The 19,949-nt window shown below is 44.1% G+C and overlaps 1 protein-coding gene across 3 annotated transcripts in view; it reads right to left on the bottom strand.

Annotated features, from left to right (window-relative positions):
• snapc4 (small nuclear RNA activating complex, polypeptide 4) overlaps positions 1-17,358 on the bottom strand; it is a 41,267-nt gene extending 23,909 nt beyond the window's left edge. For 2 of the 3 annotated variants that reach the window (XM_043720631.1, XM_043720632.1), the window contains exons 1-9: positions 16,956-17,358; positions 14,025-14,198; positions 10,795-10,920; positions 9,977-10,055; positions 8,503-8,584; positions 7,518-7,622; positions 5,115-5,187; positions 2,307-2,471; positions 1,208-1,355 (exon numbers count right to left, since the gene is read on the bottom strand). In XM_043720631.1, the coding sequence (XP_043576566.1) occupies positions 1,208-1,355; positions 2,307-2,471; positions 5,115-5,187; positions 7,518-7,622; positions 8,503-8,584; positions 9,977-10,055; positions 10,795-10,920; positions 14,025-14,156 (910 nt within the window). In that variant the 5' untranslated portion in view covers positions 14,157-14,198; positions 16,956-17,358. Of the gene's footprint in view, positions 1-1,207; positions 1,356-2,306; positions 2,472-5,114; positions 5,188-7,479; positions 7,623-8,502; positions 8,585-9,976; positions 10,056-10,794; positions 10,921-14,024; positions 14,199-16,955 lie in introns of those variants that run through there. The other variant, XM_043720634.1, reaches the window with a different exon arrangement.
• Positions 17,359-19,949: the final 2,591 nt, after the last annotated feature.

Raw genomic sequence — 19,949 nt, 5'->3', positions numbered from 1 at the left:
AAAAAGGTCAGATTTGGGTCCACGCCTTCCTTGCTGCACATTATGATAAAGGGTTTGCTTGCCAGGTCTGCCTGAAAATGGTCACTGACTGCAGTAATTCCTGGTCATTGTCACCGGAATTCCCTGACAGTGCTATTGGAAAATCCTTACTGCACAGTTCAAGAAACCACCTTCTCCCAGGGCTGTTTAGAATGGGCAACAAATGCCATCCTTAAAAGGGATGTTCATATTTCACAAACTAATTACAGTGGAAATTCTGACAGGTCTGTCCGTTGAGAGAAGCTGACTCAGGCTAAGCGAAGGGACTTGCAGGTTCTGCAAGGCGAGCACGCCCCATGAGGCAGGGTCTATACCCAATCAGCTTCCACAGGTAGAACCCAGTGAGCAGGATTGCTCAGCTGACTAGCAAATTCCCTCAGGAGCAGAAACCCATGCCACGCCACACCACCTGCCCATCGCCAAACCAAAGGGCACCTGAGAGCTCAGACGCTGCCCCAGCTGAGGGCCTGGGATCTTTCTCACCTGTGAAACATATGATTGGATCACCAGAGAACCACAGGTGAGCCAGGAGCCCCAGTCTGTGCCTAATACAGAGAAACGCAGCAATGAAGCTGACCACCAAATGATCGGTCATTTGTGGGCATTCAGTTACAGCAGACAGGGCATCCCTCAGCAACACTGTGAATGAACAGCAAATGAAGAGAGCTCACAGGGTTGACACAACAGCAAGGACTCCTGTTGCAGTTCACCATGTCGTGAGAGAGGCCCAGTGTGGGGTCAATGTGCGAAGCTCTCCACAGTTGAACACATACTTGGATACCTCAAGGGGAGCATGTGGGGCACGTACCCCAATATGAGAAAGGAGAGTTGTCTTTGGGCAGGAATTGGGGAGAAGGAAATAACAACGGAGGTCTGAGTTCACTGTACAGCCAACACTGCAGCAGTGTCAGATATCTTCCTCGTTCTTCAAGTAGCATTACATACATCAGGCAGGGATAGGATGTACAGCAGAGCTCTCACTAAACTGCCCTGTCAATTAACATTAACACAGAAATCATTTTGTACCATGAACGTCTCACCCTCCCATCAGCCAGCAGAGTCATCTGCTGCAGAAGACAAGAGATCTCTGCACAGGCCACTTTAACCTTCAAAGCTGAGCTCCAGAGGATGTGCCCAATCTGTTGCCCTGTAATCTGGGAGCACTCACTCTTGGTGTATGGAATGAAGTTTCCTACTCTCATCTTCTGCACTAGCTCAGTCAGCATCTGGTCTTCTTCCTCAGTCCATTCTTTTTTCCTCAGCTCCTTGTTAAACTCCTGGTATTTCTGAAGGCACATAAAAGCTGTACGGCTCGTCTGTTGGGGGAACCGGAGGGAGAGATGCAGGGATAAGTGATATCATAGTTTCCAAAATAGTCACTTTACACAACTTTCCAGACACCACTGACCTTCCCCTCAATGTCACAAGGTCTTGGGCTTCTAACTGAAGTAAACCTGGACCGAGAGCTCACTGCAGCACTGGAGGAAACACAGAACTGCCAGCTGTGATTCGACAAGTCTGACAGTGCTGTACACACAGGGGGAGACTCATGTGGAGCAAACAAGCTGCAGGGGAGAGCAATGCTAAAACCGTATGTTTGACACTCCTCCACAAAATGTTAAACATGTTTCTATAGAGCAGGATAAAAGGTCAGCACAATCTCAAGGGCTGAAGGGCCTGTAATGGGCTGCGTTCTATGTTAAAAAGGAAACTCCCGAGAGCTACTTATTAAATCGGTACAGAGTTAATCTCGACACAACTGGCCTAGGGGTGGGGGAAGGAATATCAACCAGGGTTTCAGAGACTCCTTCTCTCTGTGGATACCCAGTGAGCAAATGCATGGTCATCACAAGGACTGCCTTGTAGGGCCAGCAGTCCCGTGCTCTTGTTACTACACTGCAATCCAGATACCCAGGCTAATCGTCTGGAAATGAACGTTTAAATCCCGTGGTGGGATTGAAATCCTTGTCCAGAAGGCAGTATGCCTTAGTCTGATGTAAAAGATTCCACCGTCACAACTGAGTGCTGAGTAGAGCTGAAAGTTCAAAATCCCCCCACAACAGCACAAAAAACATTATGGGTTAAAAGAGATGGAGTCTAAAGATTAGCCATGTAACAATGGCCAATTCCTCTTCCTAAAACACATGAAGAGTTCAGGATGGCAACTGCAGCTCATCACCTCCCTGAGCAAAGGAGGAGTTCTCCCACTGGTAAACCACCCCACCAATATATACACAGCAGCATCCGCAGGAGGGAGACCTCTGTACCTGCAGCTCACTTGCGATGCACTCCCAGTCCACACAGCTGTGCTTCTCTGCAATCTCAATCAGGCTCTGCACCTCTTCCTTACTCCACTCTGCTTGGTTAATACTTGGATGTTCAGAATTCTGCCAGAGGTTTTTAATATCTTCAGACTTGCGACTGCCATCAAACTGGAAACACAAACGAGCATTCTGTCATCACTATCTAAAAGATAGAATCTTTACAGTGTAGAAGTTGGCCATTCAGTCCACTGTGTCTGTAACAATTCTATTCCCAGAAGGTGCCAGGTTCAATCCCTGCTCTGACCAACTCAACATAACAGCATTCATCCAAACCACGGAGGGGGGGGAAAAGGAATCAGCCACACCCACCCTTCTTCATAGATGCCTTGTACATTATACTCAACCAACATTCATGGTAACGTTCCAGATACAAATCCCACTGCAAGAGTGAGTTTTATTAACAATGATCACAAAAATGCAGGAACATTGTAAAACAAATCCACTATCATTATAAAATATAGAACAATTCCAGCGCAGTACAGGCCCTTTGGCCCTCGATGATGTGCTGACCTGTGAAACCAAGCTAAAGCCCATCGAACCGACACTATTCCATTTTCATCCAGATGTCTATCCAACGACCATTTAAATGCCCTTAAAGTTGGTGAGCCTACAACTATTGCAGGCAGTGTGTTCCATACCCATACTGTGCTGAGTAAAGAGACTACTTCTGATATCTGACCTATATCTATCACCCTTCAATTTAAAGCTATGTCCCCTTGTGCTAGATATCACCACCCGAGGAAAAAGGCTCTCCCTGCCCACCCTATCTAACCCTCTGATCATCTTTATGTCAAAGTCACCTCACAACCTTCTTCTCAAACAAAAACAGCCTGAAGTCCCTCAGCCTTCCCTCCATGCCAGGCAACATCCCAGTAAATCTCCTCTGAACCCTTTCCAAAGCTTCCACATAATACGGTGACCAGAACATTACGAAATACTCCAAGTGTGGCCACAACAGAGTTTTGTACAGCTGCTGTATGACCTCATGGTTCTGAAACTCAATCCCTCTACCAATAAAAGCTAACACACACTATGCCTTCTTCACAACCCAACAACCTGGGTGGCAAATTTGAGGGATCTATGTACGTGGACACCAAGATCTCTCTGCTCATTGACACTATCAAGAATCTTATCACGAGCCCAGTACTCTCGATTCCTGTTACTCCTTCCAAAGTGAATCACCTCACACTTTTCCGCGTTAAACTCCATTTGCCACCGCTCAGCCCAGCTCTGCAGCTGCAACCTACAAGATCCTTCGGCTCTATCCACAACTCTACCAACCTTAGTGTCATCTGCAAATTTACTCACCCATCCGTCTACGCCCTCATCCAGGTCATTTATAAAAATGACAAACAGCAGTGGCCGCAAAGCAGATCCTTGCTGTACCCCACTAGTAACTGAATTCCAGGATGAACATTTCCCATCAACCACCACCCTGCTGCTTTCAGCTAGCCCATCTCTGATCCAAACCGCTAAATCACCCTCAATGCCACGCCTCCGCATTTTATGCAATAGGCTACCATGGGGAACCTTATCAAACACCTTACTGAAATCCATGTACACATCAACCGCAGGGGGTCTGGCCTAACTTGACTCCAGATACAAAGAAATGTGTTTAATTCTTATAAAAGCAAAATACTAAAGAAGCTGGAACTCCCATCAAGAGAGTGCTGGAGAAAGTTTGGCAGGCCTGGCTGTATCAGTGGGGAGGGAAGCAGGCTTAATACTGGAGTCCTATATGACAGGATGGGACGATGGCTCTTACGATACAGCAGTAGGCCCACAATTGGAGATTCTTCTTCCAAACTAAGAACCACACTGCACCCAAAATGTTAAGTCCATTTCCCACCTCATGGATACAGCCAGATCTACTGAGGTGCTCCATCACAGTTTGTGGTAATTTCTAACAGTCTTTGAAATGGTCAAGCCAACCAGTTGTATCGATCCATTGCAGAATGCACCGTGAGGTGCCCTACAGCATTCAAGGTGGGAACCACTGGTTTCTGGGAACCTCCCAGAATTTAGTCAAAACACGGCTGGTTTGAAAGGGGAGTGAGTAAATAGATCTGGTTTGAACTGCCTGCCAGGAATCCATCAGCTCAGCAGAATTCAAACTGTCCCTTGTTGTTTTGACAGAGCAACGGTATGAGTCTGTACAAATACAAGACATTAGTTTCTCAATGGGCAGGTATGGCAGTCTTAGTGGTAACATTACTGGAGGCGAGCCTTGAGGCTTGGACTAATACCCTGGAAAAAAGGCTCCAAATCTCACCATGGGAACTGGGGAGATTGAACTGTTAGTTACAGGCAAATAAATCTGGGATAAAAACCTAGTATCAGTAATGGTGACAATGAAACTACAGGACTGTCATAAACATTGGACAGTCACTAAGCTGCCATTCTTACAAGGCCTGACTCACATGTGATTCCAGAGCCACTTCCGTAACCATCAAGCCGCTGGAGTTAAAGTGATAATTCACCACCACAATCTGAAAGGGCAACTAGAAATAGGCAGTAAGTGCTGGCCCAGCCTACATCCTCAAACTAAGTACACCCAGCAACTGGCTCCCAAATGGAAAGATGATCCATTGGGTACTTGCTGCCCTGTCTGTAAACTGGAAGGTAGCCAAGGCCATCAGTGAAATGTCTCAACCCGAAGTCACTGCGTTCAGTCGAGGCCCAGTAGAACGGGAGTAACAGGGAGAGACAAAATAATCTAACACCAAGCAGATGAAAAGTTAACATACTTACATCAATATTGGCAATCTTGATCCAGTCGTGGTCATCAAACCTATTTCCCAACAACTGGCGTTGCGTCATCTGGCTATAAGAAAGTTAAGGAGTAACACTCTTTTATAAAGCACAGTTTGAGTTACTAGCAATGCTCAAAGTCACTGAGCTGCAAGTACTCGTTTCCCAATTTCAGGCTTCAAATTGCAGAAACATACAGGTCACCACGTGATAACAGTTTCACTCCATCACCTTAATTAAATAGAAGGGGTTGAATAAAGTCTTACTCAACTCTCGGCAGCCAGAATATTGGACCATTTTTAAAAACACGGCAAAGAATAACGATCCTAATACCCACAATGAGGCTGAAGTGTAATTGCTTAGCAGGCTAGCCCACTGTGGCAGCATAGTGCACGATCCAGGGTGAGCATTACTGACGCTGCGGCCTTACTGCTGTCAGGTTTAAAGGACATGCTGGAGAATCCTTTGAAGCTCCTGATAAAGATTCCCCTAACGTCCCCACCCTAAAGGGGGTGGGAGTGGTTTGAACTCTGCACATCCTAATTTGATCACCGAATGGTCTGCACTCAAAAGCAAACCTTTCAACCTCAACGCAGTCCCATCAAATCAATCAATGAGAGCTGAATTTGGAGAAGGCAGCTCCAGAAACTCTGAAGCTGCAGTCTACAGCTTCTGCTGGTCATTAAAGTCTTTGACAAGTGGTGAATCTCATACAGTAAATACTTTATTACTAGAATATACGAGCAGCTCAAGCTACCTGTACTGAATATCATACATCAAGACACAATGCATTGGTTCCATGGTTAACTCCTGGCCCAGTAATGCCATCACAGGGATAGGAAGTGGCCATTCAGGTCCTTGGGCCTGTGCACCATCCTATCAGACACTGATCAGTTAGCTCCGCCTATCTGATGATGCTCCATTCCTATGGGCAGTGTCTCCGCCCAACAGGCTTCACAATTAAGCCAAACCCCCTGCGTTCTGCCCTTCCATTGGCCAAATGCACAGAACAAGCAGGAGTTCCCCAGCACTAATGGGAAGTTTAAATCAGGAAGGTGCATGTAATGTATACTGGCTTTGGAAGGAGTACTAAGTAAGTTTACAAAGAGGGCTCAAGTTCTATGGAGAGATTAGACAAATTAGGCCTGTTTTCTCTAGAATTTAAAAGATTATGGAGTGATCTGATTGAAGTCTCCAAGATATTAGCAGGAAGAGACAGGTAAATAACGATAAATCATGTCCACTAGTTGGGGATTCTCGAACGAGGGGCACAGTCTGAGAATGAGGGCCAGACCATTCAGGAGAGATGTCAGGAAACACTTCCACACACAAAGGGTGGGAGAGGTTTGGAACTCTTTTCAAAGAGGTGCTAGATCAGCTGTTAACCTTATCTACCTTTAGATACATAAATACCTTTGCTTAACAAATGTTAAGTGATATGGTCCAAAGGTGATTTTATGGAGTTAGGCCAAAGATCAGCCATGATTGCACTGAACAATGGAACAGGTTCAAGGGGCTGAATGGCCTACACCTGTTCCAATGCCCAAAACACTGCTCTCCCAACTTTAATCAAGATAAAATAAAACAGATGCTAGAATACCCTAACAGCAGCCTGTGTTAAATAAAAATCAGTGCTGTTCTGGGAAGATTCTAGTCAAAGCGCTCATCCTAATCTGAAGCTGCTCAGTATTCTCGGTGGTACCTCCAGCTGACTGCTTTAGAAAGGCACTGGCTTTCACTATAAACAGGACACAAAGATCGACAACAGATCAATCAAGAATAAAAAAAAGTTTTAAAAACACACAAGGAAACATTTTTCAGGAGACTTCAAAATATGCCACAAAATAATAAAACAAAAGTCACCATCTTTAGGAAGTGAGCATATAACTGAACGTTCGGTACTCATTACATACGATGCCAAATCTTGTGGCTCCTGTGAATGAGATAGATCCTAAGGCTAATTGGAAGGAGGAGATCGCTCCAGGTTTGGGCAATATCCGGTCTCCTGGCTCACACCAGCATTTAGGATTCATCTTACTACTGCGCTCACAAAACAGCAAGCTTTCCTTTGGGAGAGGACTGAACAGAAACACCCCAGACGTTAAATATCACAAACAGAACAAATTAGGATTAATTAATCTCAGAGTGTGGCCAAAACCTCTGTTGGATGTCGATGAACCTTCAAACTAGTTTACATCAGCTATACAGAATGAACGTGAGCAACCAGATCAACATGCACTTCTCTCACAATCAAGGCCAGAGCAGGAGTGAATCAGAGAAGCTCTCCCACAAGGTTCAGACCCAGCATTAGAATAAAACAGAATGTGCATTGGTTAAGGAGGAGAATTATTGCTCAATGAGATACTCTGCTAAAAATGCCTGTTGGCAGGAAGGTTATCTCACTTGATGTTGTCCATTTCTCGATTGGTCTCTCCGATTTGTTTCATCAACATCTCTTTCTCCGTTTCATCGCGGGACAGTTCCATCTTCTTGTTTAGATATTCGAGCCTAGAAGTATAAAGGGATAATTCTAGTGTACGTCCTGACCTGTTGCTGAGACCAGTCAGGGCATTAGCTGCTGACAGGCCAGTGATCCCTGTTGGTCAGCAAACAGCCTTGGGCACAGCCTTAGAATAGAGGGGGTCAATTTAAAATCAGAAAGGAGGAGACATTTCTTCATGCTCACCATGCAGTTCTTTCTCCCCAGTCAAATCAAAATATTCCAGCACCCATGACACAACTCAGCCCCTCCCTATTCTGCATTTGCCAGGAGGCCACCTTTGAATTCAGGCTGTCTCCAGTGAATAAGAAAATGCTCCTCTCACTCAGATGTATCAAGGTTCGAATCATGCTGCGCCCCGCCCTCCATCCTTTTTCAAAGTATCAGCTCCATATTGAGAACATATTGCATTTAAAAAGCATGCTTCATGTATTCAGAACATCCCAAGGCACCACATAGCATCAGAATCAAATGAAGGAGGAACTAGAGATTTTAAAATCAAGCAATGTTCAAAACAAAGCCATAACCACTTGAAACATCCAAGTGGGTCTATAAGCACAGGGGAGGCAGAGAATGAGCAGAATTGCTACAGATTAGAACCCAGGGGGCAGGCTGCCGGAGAATGTCAAGTTTATAAGAAGGTAGATGGAGGGACAGGAGATGAATTGTACCATAAGTGAGCAAGGAGCAGGAGGAGATGATGCAGGGGAGGGAGGGAGGGAGGGAGGGAGGATAACTTTGTGCCAGAACATTGTGTTAAAAACAAACAGTACACAGTCACAGCCATCTCCACTCCCTCAAACACACATTGGTACAGAGAGAAGGCAGGGCCTCTGATTTCATCACTGCTTCACAGACTCTCAGATTGTGCTCAGTTTAAAAGATTACCTTAAGAGTTTGGGCTGCAGCAGCCTCTGCATCGCGTCACTTGCGATTGAGAGCCTTAACTTTTCCTTTTCTTTCTGTTTCCCTGTGAAAAAGGCAAACATTAAACACCTCACCCAGAAGCGGAGACACTCTTTTGTGATGGTTCATTGGGTCCTTTAAAACTCAGTTGGAACCACTCTCACACCCACTTTACCAGTCACTGGGAGACAATGAGTGACACACACAGGATATCAGACTTCAGTTTGCCTCAGACTCCCAGGGAGGGAGACACAGAGACATTATCTATGTCTGCGGTTTTCCTTTTCTGATCCATGACAGACACATTCAAGAAGAAACGCTCTCAAACTCTTTCCTCAACAAGTGGCTGACAACTTATTAAAACAGCAAGCTGGAAGCATCACAGGTGAATACTGTATAAAGCTGTCAGTCTGTCACACCACTTCATAAAAGAGCCTGGCCATGATTTTGCCTCAGTTTCTCAGTAGGTGAGTGGGATAGTTTTAAGGGTTATTTTTTTCAAATGTATGATTTTAATTTGATTTAGCAAGTAACTTTTAGTTGACAAGTTTTGTTCTAGCTTTAAAATAGGGACATCGAAGTTCTGAACAGATCCAGCTAGTTAATCGCCTGGTTAAAACTGGTTTTCAGAAACTCAAAGGCTGTTCCTTTTAACATTTGATGAAAATAGGCCTCTTCAGTGCTTTCTGGGCACACCCAAAAAGGTTCTCAGTGCAGGAGAGTATAAAGTGGGAGAGTTCAGTGAAGGAGGAACTTTGTCTACGTTTTGTCAGTCTCTAGTAATTGGATCTTACTTTGTTCTGAGGATGATGATGATTGGCAAGTAACAGGCAAGCAATTCCATTTATTCTAATTGCAATGTATAGAACATAAAGTTACAGTATGGTAGATCAGCTGAGGGAGTAGGGTGTATACATTCTGCTGTATGTAGAGATTTTTAAATCCCAGTAACAAAGGGGATGGAGTGTGGGAGAAAGGCTTCAAGGTGGACATAAGCTGTGAACATACTGAATGGTTCAGCAGGTTCAATGGTCCAGCTGGTCTACTCCTGTTCCTGTGTTCCTATATTTCTATCGCAAAATAAATTATTCTGCATTTTTAATACTGTAACACGGCCAAGGAGATTAACAGGAGCATGAGCAGGCAAAGTGTGAAACACACAATACTCATTAGGACAGGTGACCAAGCATTCAGTCAAGGAAAGAAGCTCAGGATTGTAAAGGGGAGGGAAGCAAAAGGGATTGCGTGTGCACACACACAATCTTGGAAGAGAATTCTACAGCTGAGGACCCAAATGGCTTTCAATCTCCATCACTCCAGCAGAGGGCAGAACTGGAGACAATACTTCCTCAACCAGGAAACATGAAGGCAGAGGTAGATGGATGCTTGATTACCAAGGGGATAAAAGATTAGACTGAGCACTTATTCACGTGCCTTACTCGTGTGCAATACTTACAACTTGTAATTAAAAATTCATCAAAGGATTTGATGCCTTGCGTAGCCTTTTCCTTTGTGTCCTGGTTTGCTGGTGGGCCCTGATCACAAAGAGACAGAGAGAGTGTAAGCAGACATTTTAAATATTGACCTAAAGAAACCCAGGTGTCATTTGCCAATTGATGGGAATGATGCAGGAATGTGCAATATTAAACCTCAATCATCGCCCAGATAGAAACTGTTTGACATCGAGGCAGAATGAGACTGAAGTAATTATCCCGCTGGGTTCAGATTCTCTTCTCTGATGTTAATGATCAAATAATTAGGTTTTATGAACACAAGGAAACAGGTGTAGGCCATTCAGCCCTTCAAATCTACTCCAAAATCTAAGTAATCGTGGCTGATCATCTACATTAGCCGTCCCTTCCTAATCCTGATCCATCCTCCGACAGGCAGGACTTCCAGTTTGCAGATTCCAACAATGTACTAAATCAGTGAAAGGGGCCACTTCTCCCTTGTTTAAAAAAAAAGTTAAAAACATTGAACTTTTGGTGTGAATTGCTAGGGAACCTGCACAAGTTCTCTTCAGTGCAGTGCTGGGAAAGTAGAGCCGGTCAGGCAGTATCCGAGGAGCAGGAGAGGCGATGTTTCAAGCACAAGCTCCTCTGCTTTCCCAGCACCACATTCTTGACTCCGATCACCAGCATCTGCAGACCTCACTTTCTCCTATATGTGCTCTTCACACCAGATAGGAGAGAGGATAGATCTGTTAGTATCTAATAAACAGCTGACACAGCTAAATCCTGTTTAGGATAAATTGTCAAACTCAACAATACTCACCAGGCCAGTGACTTTATCCTTGAAATATGGTTTCAGGAAGTGCCCCAGGTACAAAGTGGGAAATGGATTCTTTGTTGACTTTGCTTTCTCCACCCCATGTCCAGCCAGGTCAGACATGATTTCAGACTGCAGGAGAGAAGAACACACCTTATAGTCACTCCCAGAGCAGAAGCATCCCCTGAACATAGCCACCAAACCTCACAAAGAATTTCAAAATGATACGTGGAGAGGCCCAGCAACAAGAGGCCAGGCAGTTTAACCTTAGTCGGAGGAAAGTTTTTCTCAACAATAATCCAAGACAAAATTAACACTTGCTTAGACAGATGTGGATTAATTCAGGAAAGCCATCATGGCTTTAAGAGCAAATTGTGTTTAGGTGACTGCTGATGAGGTGACAGAGGGTGGATAAGAGTGATGCAGTTGTGTGACATACAGAAAGGAATCTGCCTAAGTGCCACACTGCCTTACTTCAGTTGTTGGTAAAGTGTTGGGAAACATTATAAGAGATAGGATTTATAACCATCTAGAAAAGAATAATTTGATTAGGGATAGTCAGCACGGTTTTGTGAAGAGTAGGTCGTGCCTCACAAACCTTATGGAGTTCTTTGAGAAGGTGACCAAACAGGTAGATGAGAGTAAACCGGTTGATGTGGTGTATATGGATTTCAGCGAGGCGTTTGATAAGGTTCCCCACAGTAGGCTATTGTACAAAATGCGGAGGAATGAGATAGTGGGAGATATCGCAGTTTGGATCAGTAATTGGCTTGCTGAAAGAAGACAGAGGGTGTTGGTTGATGGGAAATGTTCACCCTGGAGACCAGTTACTAGTGGTGTACCACAAGGGTCGGTGTTGGGTCCACTGCTGTTCATTTTTATAAATGACCTGGATGAGGGTGTAGAAGGGTGGGTTAGTAAATTTACAGACGACACTAAGGTCAGTGGAATTGGGGATAGTGACGAAGGATGTAGTAGGTTACAGAGAGACATAGATAAGCTGCAGAGCTGGGCTGAGAGATGGCAAATGGAGTTTAATGTGGACAAGTGTGAAGTGATTCACTTTGGTCGGAGTAACTGGAATGCAAAGTACTGGGCTAATGGTAAGATTCTTGGTAGTGTAGATGAGCAGAGAGATCTCGGTGTCCAGGTACACAGATCCTTGAAAGTTGCCACCCAGGTTGACAAGGTTGTTAAGAAGGCATACAGTGTTTTAGCTTTTATTAATAGAGGGATCGAGTTCCAGAACCATGAGGTTATGCTACAGCTGTACAAAACTCTGGTGCAGCCGCAGTTGGGAGTATTGTGTACAGTTCTGGTCACCGCATTATAAAGATGTGGAAGCTTTGGAAAGGGTTCAGAGGAGATTTACTAGGATGTTGCCTGGTATGGAGGGAAGGTCTTACGAGGAAAGGCTGAGGGACTTGAGACTGTTTTTGTGAGAGAGAAGGTTGAGAGGTGACTTTATAGAGACATATAAGATAATCAGAGGGTTAGATAGGGTGGTCAGTGAGAGCCTTTTTACAAAAATGGTGACAGCGAGCATGAGGGGGCATAGCTTTAAATTGAGGGGTGATAGATATAGGACAGATGTCAGGTAGTTTCTTTACTCAGAGTAGTAAGGGCATGGAATGCTTTGCCTGCAATGTTAGTAGATTCACCAAATTTAAGTACATTTAAGTCGTCATTGGACAGGCATATGGACGTACATGGAATAGTGTAGGTGGGATGGGCTTCAGATTGGTATGACAGGGCGGCACAACATCGAGGGCCGAAGGGCCTGTACTGCGCTGTAATATTCTATGTTCTAAGTGATTCATTTAGGTTGGAATAATGAGGAGGGGTAACTTCAAGAATACAATTCTGAAGGGGTGCAGACACAGAGGGGAGCCTGGGTGATCCACCCAAAAGGGCAGGATAGCTTGAGAAAGTGGTTCGTAGGATTTATAAAAGTAGAGGAATAAAGCACAAAATCAAGGAAATTATGGCTTTTTAAAATAAATCACTATATCAGTCTCAACGAGAAAATGGATTCTAATTCTGAGCACCAAACTTTCAGAAGAATATGAAGGCTTTAGAAAAGTAGTGATTCCAGAGAGTTCAGTTACATAGACATACTGGACAATCTGGGATGGCTCTCCTTAGAGAACTGGAGGTGGAGCGGAGCTCAGAGAGATGGTGATCACAAGGGATGTGATAGTGTTAATAAAAAGAAACTGTCCCCTTGGGCTGAAGGATAAAGAACCAGAAGGCACGGTTTACGGTAACTGGTAAAAGTATACACAAATGTGAGATGGTGATCACAAGGGATGTGATAGTGTTAATAAAAAGAAACTGTCCCCTTGGGCTGAAGGATAAAGAACCAGAAGGCACTGGTTTACGGTAACTGGTAAAAGTATACACAAATGTGACCAGATGAAAAAGCTGCTTTTAAAAGCAGCCGAATAGTTAGGGTCTGACTGGAATATACTGAGAGTGTGGTAGAGTAGGTTCAAATTGAACTTTCTAAAAGGAACTGGACAGTTATCTGACCAGTGGGGTGTTACAGGAAACAGGTGCACAAGTGAGTTACTCTTGCAGGGAACTGCACTGACAATGGTCTGAACAACATCTCTCTGTGCTGTAACCTTCTACTGGCCTGTGTTTAGGTGCAGCAAGGAACGTCACCAAAATAGAATTCAAACTCGGGTCAAGTGCAGGAGGATCAGTTGTATTTTTGAATATTGACGATGAAGTGGTGAACTAATCAAACTATTTCTTCCACTGAAGTTCCAAAACAAAGGGGCTGAACCATCAGATACAAGGAAGATAGATCAGGGTGATGACAAGAAGCATTTCCTCTCACAAAGGATCATGGAAATCCAAATCAATTCCTAAAACAAACAAATGAAACCAAACCTAATTCTAATTCAACAGTGGGGGGTAAATGGTAGTGAAATATTGAAAGATGCTCAGCTCCAAGATCCATTCAGTGAGGATGTGGATAAATTGGGCAGAGTGATGGGGAACTGGAAATATCAATCACTCCCATCTCAGTTTCTCTGGTCAGGACAGGCACAGGCAGCTGTGCAGACATTTCCTGTTGCTGCTTCGCTTTCAGAGTTAGGAAACCACTAGCAGCTCCATTATATAAAAGGGGCTGGAGAAACGCATGAGCTTCACTATCCAAGGACTCCTTCCCTTTGCTAATCACCCCTATACCTTCCCCAAATAAAGTACAAAACCCAGACAGTCACCTGTTGCTCCTTATTATGGGCGAGCAGCAGCTCAAGGTCCTGCAGCTTCTCCACAATCACTTCCTGATACACCAGGTTCATCTGCAGGCAGGTCTCAGGGTCCTCAGGAAGCTCATCTCCATCATCATCCATACCACTGTCTGCGAGCTGAGGCACTTGGTCTCTGGCAAAAGCCTGCTCCCAAACATAAACCAGATGTTACTCCTTTCATCTTCTCTCTCTGATCTAAACAGTCTTAAAACAAAGGCTAGGAAAGCACCCACAGATATTCTGGATGTAGGTTTGCTCGCTGAGCTGGAAGGTTCATTCGCAGACATTTCGTCACCATACTCAGTAACATCTTCAGTGAGCCTCCGGGTGAAGCACTGATGTTTCCTGCTTTCTATTTATGTGTTTCAATGGGGTCCAAGTCGATGTGTTTGTTGATGGCGTTCCAACTGGAACTCTATGCTTCTAGGAATTCTTATGCATCTCTCTGTTTGGCTTGTCCTAGGATGGATGTGTTGTCCCAGTCGAAGTGGTGTCCTTCCTTATCCATAGTTTACAAAATACTGTGGAAGGACTAAAACACTACATTGGACAAACAGGCAGAAAACTAGCCACCAGGATACATGAACGTCAACTAGCCACAAAACGACATGACCCTCTCTCACTAGTATCCTTACGTATAGATAAGGAAGGACACCACTTCGACTGGGACAACACATCCATCCTAGGACAAGCCAAACAGAGACACGCACGAGAATTCCCAGGAAGTCTGGCATTCCAACCGGAACTCTTATCAACAAACACATTGACTTGGACCCCATTTACCACCCCCGAGAAAAAGAACCGGAAATGACGTCTCAGTCGGAAATGACATCACCAACCCAAAGAAACCCAAGCATATAAATAGAAAGCAGGAAACATCAGCACTTTGTCCGGAGACTCGCTGACAATGTTACCTAGTATGATGACGAAACATCTGAAAATGAACCTTCCAGCTCAGTGAGCAAACCTACATCCAGAACCTCAACCTGAGCTACAAATCTTCTCAAAACTCACTAATCTATGGATATTATTTGTACAGATACTGTATGAGAGAGTAGAACACACAAATACTGTTAATATGACAGATCAGTTATAAAGAGGAAGTCAGGGAACAAAAAAGGTTTATGGTCATGAAAACTTCATAACTGCAGGTTATCTCAAACATTTTTACCAGCCAATGATGTTTTTGAATGTCACTACTGTGTTGTAATGTTGCACATAAGAGCAGGAGTGAAGCAGAATGCTCTCTGACTGGAGAGGTGAGACCAGGAATGTTCCTAAGGGAGCCATACAGCAGCCTCAGCTTTCTGTCATACCAGGTAATGACTGGAATGTCGATGATAAATCAGGACTGCATAGGTGACACAGCTTTTCAGATCACATCCCACATTTCTCCCAGTTTCAGCAATGTCACTTTTCTCGATTGCAGGAGGGCAAATCTTTCACAGTCGCCTGAAAATTACCCCTCAGTCTGAGCATTCCAACACAGACTTCTCCACTGAGGAAGACCTCACCAAATTCCTGTCTTTCAATACAGCACAGTCCTGGCGATTTAGAATTCTGCAGATTCCTTTAAAATGATTTGGTTGGCCCTGGTAGGATGGTTTTACCACAGAAAGCTTTCCTTCCCCTCTCTCCCATTTCTTACACAACAGTGGAGGCTTCTTCCGAGTGGGGTCCCAGTTTGTCTCCTGTGTCTCAACAGTAGTGGGTCCTCATTGCTTTATGTTTCACCAAGCTGCCTCAGCAGGTTTCAGTTTAGATTTTAACACTGTTTCCTTTGGTAATTTTGTTGAGCCAATCCTGCTTTCACTGCTCTAAGAGCTTCAGTCAGATTATATCAACATCCAACGTTCAGCTCAAAGCATTTACCTCCATTTTGCTCTTTTATTTAATTATTTGGTTCCCTTTCAGATTACCATCCACATTATAACAATCCCATTACAGACTGATAACTTTTTAAAAAAGTTACAATGGATTTCCCAACAACCAACTAAACAACCAAAGGACAAGTTTCAATCCCATGACTTTTACTGCAACAAATAAACTAAAATGATTGTAGCATAAACATTACACAAGAGGCAGTTAATCAAAGAATCATAGAATCCCAGTGTGAAAGTTGACCATTTGGGCCATTGAATTACCCTGACCCTCTATTACCCTAACACTACTATTATAGGACAAGCCAAACAGAGAACAGCCAGGGAATTCCTAGAGGCATGGCACTCATCCACAGATTCAATCAATAAGCACATCGACCTGGACCCAATATACCGACCACTGCAGCGGACAGCTGGAACTGACAACCGGAAGCGGCAGAGACAAACCACTATAAATGCCGGAGGAAAGATCACAGAAGCGCTTCACAGGAGGCACCCAAGCACTGAGAACGTCACCTAGACAGGGGACGAAACGTCTGCAACACAAATTCCCAGCTCGGCGAACAGAACTACAACATTTTTCTGGGTGGTTAACCCACCTAGCCAGCACATCCCTGGACACTATGGGCAATTTAGCATGTCCGATCCACCTAACCTGCTCGTCTTTGGACTGTGAGAGGAAACCCACACAGACTCAGGGAGAATCTGAAAAATCAACACAGTCACTCGAGGCTGGAATGAAACCCAGGTCCCTGGTGCTGTCAAGCTGCCTTGCTAGTCACAAATACAACAAAATGTGGGGGAAGAAAATGAAGTTTTGCATTCTATCCATGACATCACCTCACTTAAAGGTGCTCTCTTGAAACACTGCCTTACAAACTCCCATAGCACTTGCATTTAGAGTTTAGATGTTCCCAGAGTCCAGAAGCCCCTGGCAGTTGCTTGAAGCCAGCCAGACCCTGTACAAGCTGGTGCAGTACACTTGGGAGGGGGACAGCTCAGGAACAATAAAAATGCTTACCAAAGAAATCCCTTCGCCTTCACCATCTGGCTCCTCATCACTCTCTGGCAAGAAGAAGACAGATTGTTACTCAGTAATAGCTGCAGGCCAGAATGAAACTAAATATATTAAGAGGCAATTGCATGATACTAAACACAATAAGCTCTTGTATTCAAGAAACGTCACTACCATGCTATCAATATACGGTGTGTGGGCGATAACCTCCAAGTTTGACGATGACTTTAAATTTGGAAGAATTGCAAACTTAGGAGGACAATTTGGAATTTCAAAAAGACATTTCAAGTTAGAGAGAGGGCAGCTGGGGTAACCCTAACTTTAACAAGGCCCTGCAGAGAAGACTGGTTAGGGAGGCTGGCTCACATGGGATCCACAAAGAGCCAGTCAATCGGACATAAAATTGGCCTGATGGGAGGAGACAGGGTGGTGGGAGAGTGTTGTTGCTCTGACTGCAGGCCTGTGACCAGCAATGTGCAGCAAGGACTGGTACTGGGGTCACTGCTGTTCATCATTTATATCAATGATTTGATGAGAATATGGGAAACGGGGTTAATAGGTTTGTGGATGACACCAGTGGACAGTGAAGGCCATCTAAGAGTGCAACGGGATCTTTATCAACTGGACCTGTGGGCTGAGCAATGACAGATGGAATGAGGTTTAGATAAATTAGGTGCTGCATTTTGTTAAGACAAACAAAGGCAGGATGTACACACTTAATGATAAGGCCGTAGGGTGTGTTGTCAAACAGATAGACATAGGGGTGCAAGTACATAGTTCTTTGAAAGTGGCGGCACAGGTAGATAGGGTGGTGAAGAAGTCATTTGGCATGCTAGCCTTCATTGCTCAGGGCACTCAGTACAGGATTTGGGACAGTGTGTCACATTGTAGAGGGCAACATTTGGGGCACTGTGCACAATTCTGGTCACCCTGCTATAGGAAGGATGTTAGTAAATTGGAAAAGGTGCAAGATAGACTTACAAGGATGTTAGCCAGAGTGGAAGGTTTGTGTTATAAGGAGAGGTTGAATAGGCTGAGACTTTTTTGGCCCCTGCAGTGTTACAGGCTGAAGAACAACCTTATAGAGGTTTATAAAATCATGAGGGGCATGGATAAGATGAATAGCTAAGATCTTTTCCCTCAGAGAGGAGAGTCCAAAACCAGACCACATTGGTTTAAGGTGAGAGGAAAAGTATTTAATGGGGATCTGAGGGGCAACTTTTTTCACACTGAGGGTGGTGCGTATATGGAACAAACTGCCAGAGGAAGTGGCAGAGGGGAGTACAATTACATCATTTGAAACATTTGAACAGTTACATGGATAGGAAAGGTACAAACGGATGTGGACTAAATGCAGGCAAATGGAACCAGTTCAATTGAGGATATCGAGTCAGCATGGATGAGTTGGGCTGAAGGGTCGGTTTCCTTGCTGTATGACTCTAAGAGCGATGCATTTTGGTCTGAAAACAGCGAAAGATGATATAAAATAGGGAACGTCATTCTAAAGGAGGGTGCAGGAGCAGGTGTGGACGTGTATGTCATTGAAGGTGGCAGGGCCATGTGGAGAGAGCAGTAAATAAGGTGCACACAGTGGTCTCAGCTTTTTTATTAAACACAGGGTATAGGAGCTGAGGGGTGATGTTGAACTACTACAAGACCATGTTAGACTTCAGCTGGAGTATTGTGTAAATTGTCGGCACATTATGAATACAGTGGACAGCGTGCAGAAAGAGTTTACAAAAATTGACCAGGTATGAGAACATAGGAACAGCAGTAGGCCATTCAGCCCCTCAAACCTGTTTTGCCATTCAATGAGATTGTTGCTGATCTGCGGCCTATCTCCATATAACTACTTTTGGTCCATATCCCTTAAATGTTTGGTTAATAAAAATTGAACCATCTTTAAATTTACAACTGATCCATCAACCAATGTGGAACCTTTCGTTTGTAGAAGTGCTTCCTAACATCCCCCCGGCTCTTATCTTTTAACAAGGCCCCCGAGCTCTGGAATCTCTCAGCAGTGCTCAGTTTCTTTTTTCATCTACCCTGTCTTTCCCTTTAATATTTGAAGACTTTAATCATATCACACTGTAGCCTTTTAATTTTAGAGAAAACAGATCTAATTTGTATAATCACACCTCATAACCTCTGAAGTCCACTTATCATTCTTGCAAACAGTAGGATTGATTGAGGAAATGTTTAATTTGATTTAGTGTTGTCACGTGTACACAGACACAGTGAAAAACATTGTTTTAAGAACATATGAACTAGGAGCAGGAGTAGGCCATCTGGCCCTTCGACCCTACTCTGCCATTCAATAAGATCATGGCTGGTCTTTTCATGAGCTCAGCTCCACTTACCTGCCCGCTCACCATAACCCTTAATTCCTTCATTGTTCAAAAAAAAAATCTATCTTAGCTTTAAAAACATTTACTGAAATAGCGGCACTACTTCACTGGGCAGGGAATTCAATAGATTCATAGGCCTCTGGGTGAAGATCCTTCGCAATTCAGTGGGTTTTGTGTGCTCCACAGGCAGATCCACCATATAAAATGCATCAGGACAGCAGAACAGAGTGCAGAATACAGTGTTAGTGTGGCAGAGAGAGAGAGCTCAAAGTTCAAAAGTCTGATAACAGTGAGGGAGAAGCTGTTCATGAATCTGTTTGCACAATGGAAGAGACTACAGCTGAGTGGGAGGCATCTTAGATTATGTTAGTTACTTTCCCAAGGCAGCAGGAGTCAATGGATGCTTTGCGTGATGGATAGGGCAATGTTCATGAGTTTTCTTTGTGATGCAAGGCAGATGACAGGAGATCTGACCGAGGTCTAAAAATTATGAGGGGGTTGGTCAAATGCAAACAGAGTGAAGCTGCTTCTGCTTGTATAATCTAAGAAACTAGGAATGAGATGGCATAGAGTTAAGGTAAAATATAACCAACACAATGGTAAAGAGAGGGAAAACACTTTCACACTGAACAGCTCAGGAATGGAAGGCATT

The sequence above is a fragment of the Chiloscyllium plagiosum genome, chromosome 30, assembly GCF_004010195.1.
Source record: "Chiloscyllium plagiosum isolate BGI_BamShark_2017 chromosome 30, ASM401019v2, whole genome shotgun sequence".
Taxonomy (NCBI): Eukaryota; Metazoa; Chordata; class Chondrichthyes; order Orectolobiformes; family Hemiscylliidae; genus Chiloscyllium; species Chiloscyllium plagiosum.
Note: the sequence above shows the minus strand (reverse complement) of the source record. Positions and strands in the feature narration are given on the sequence as shown.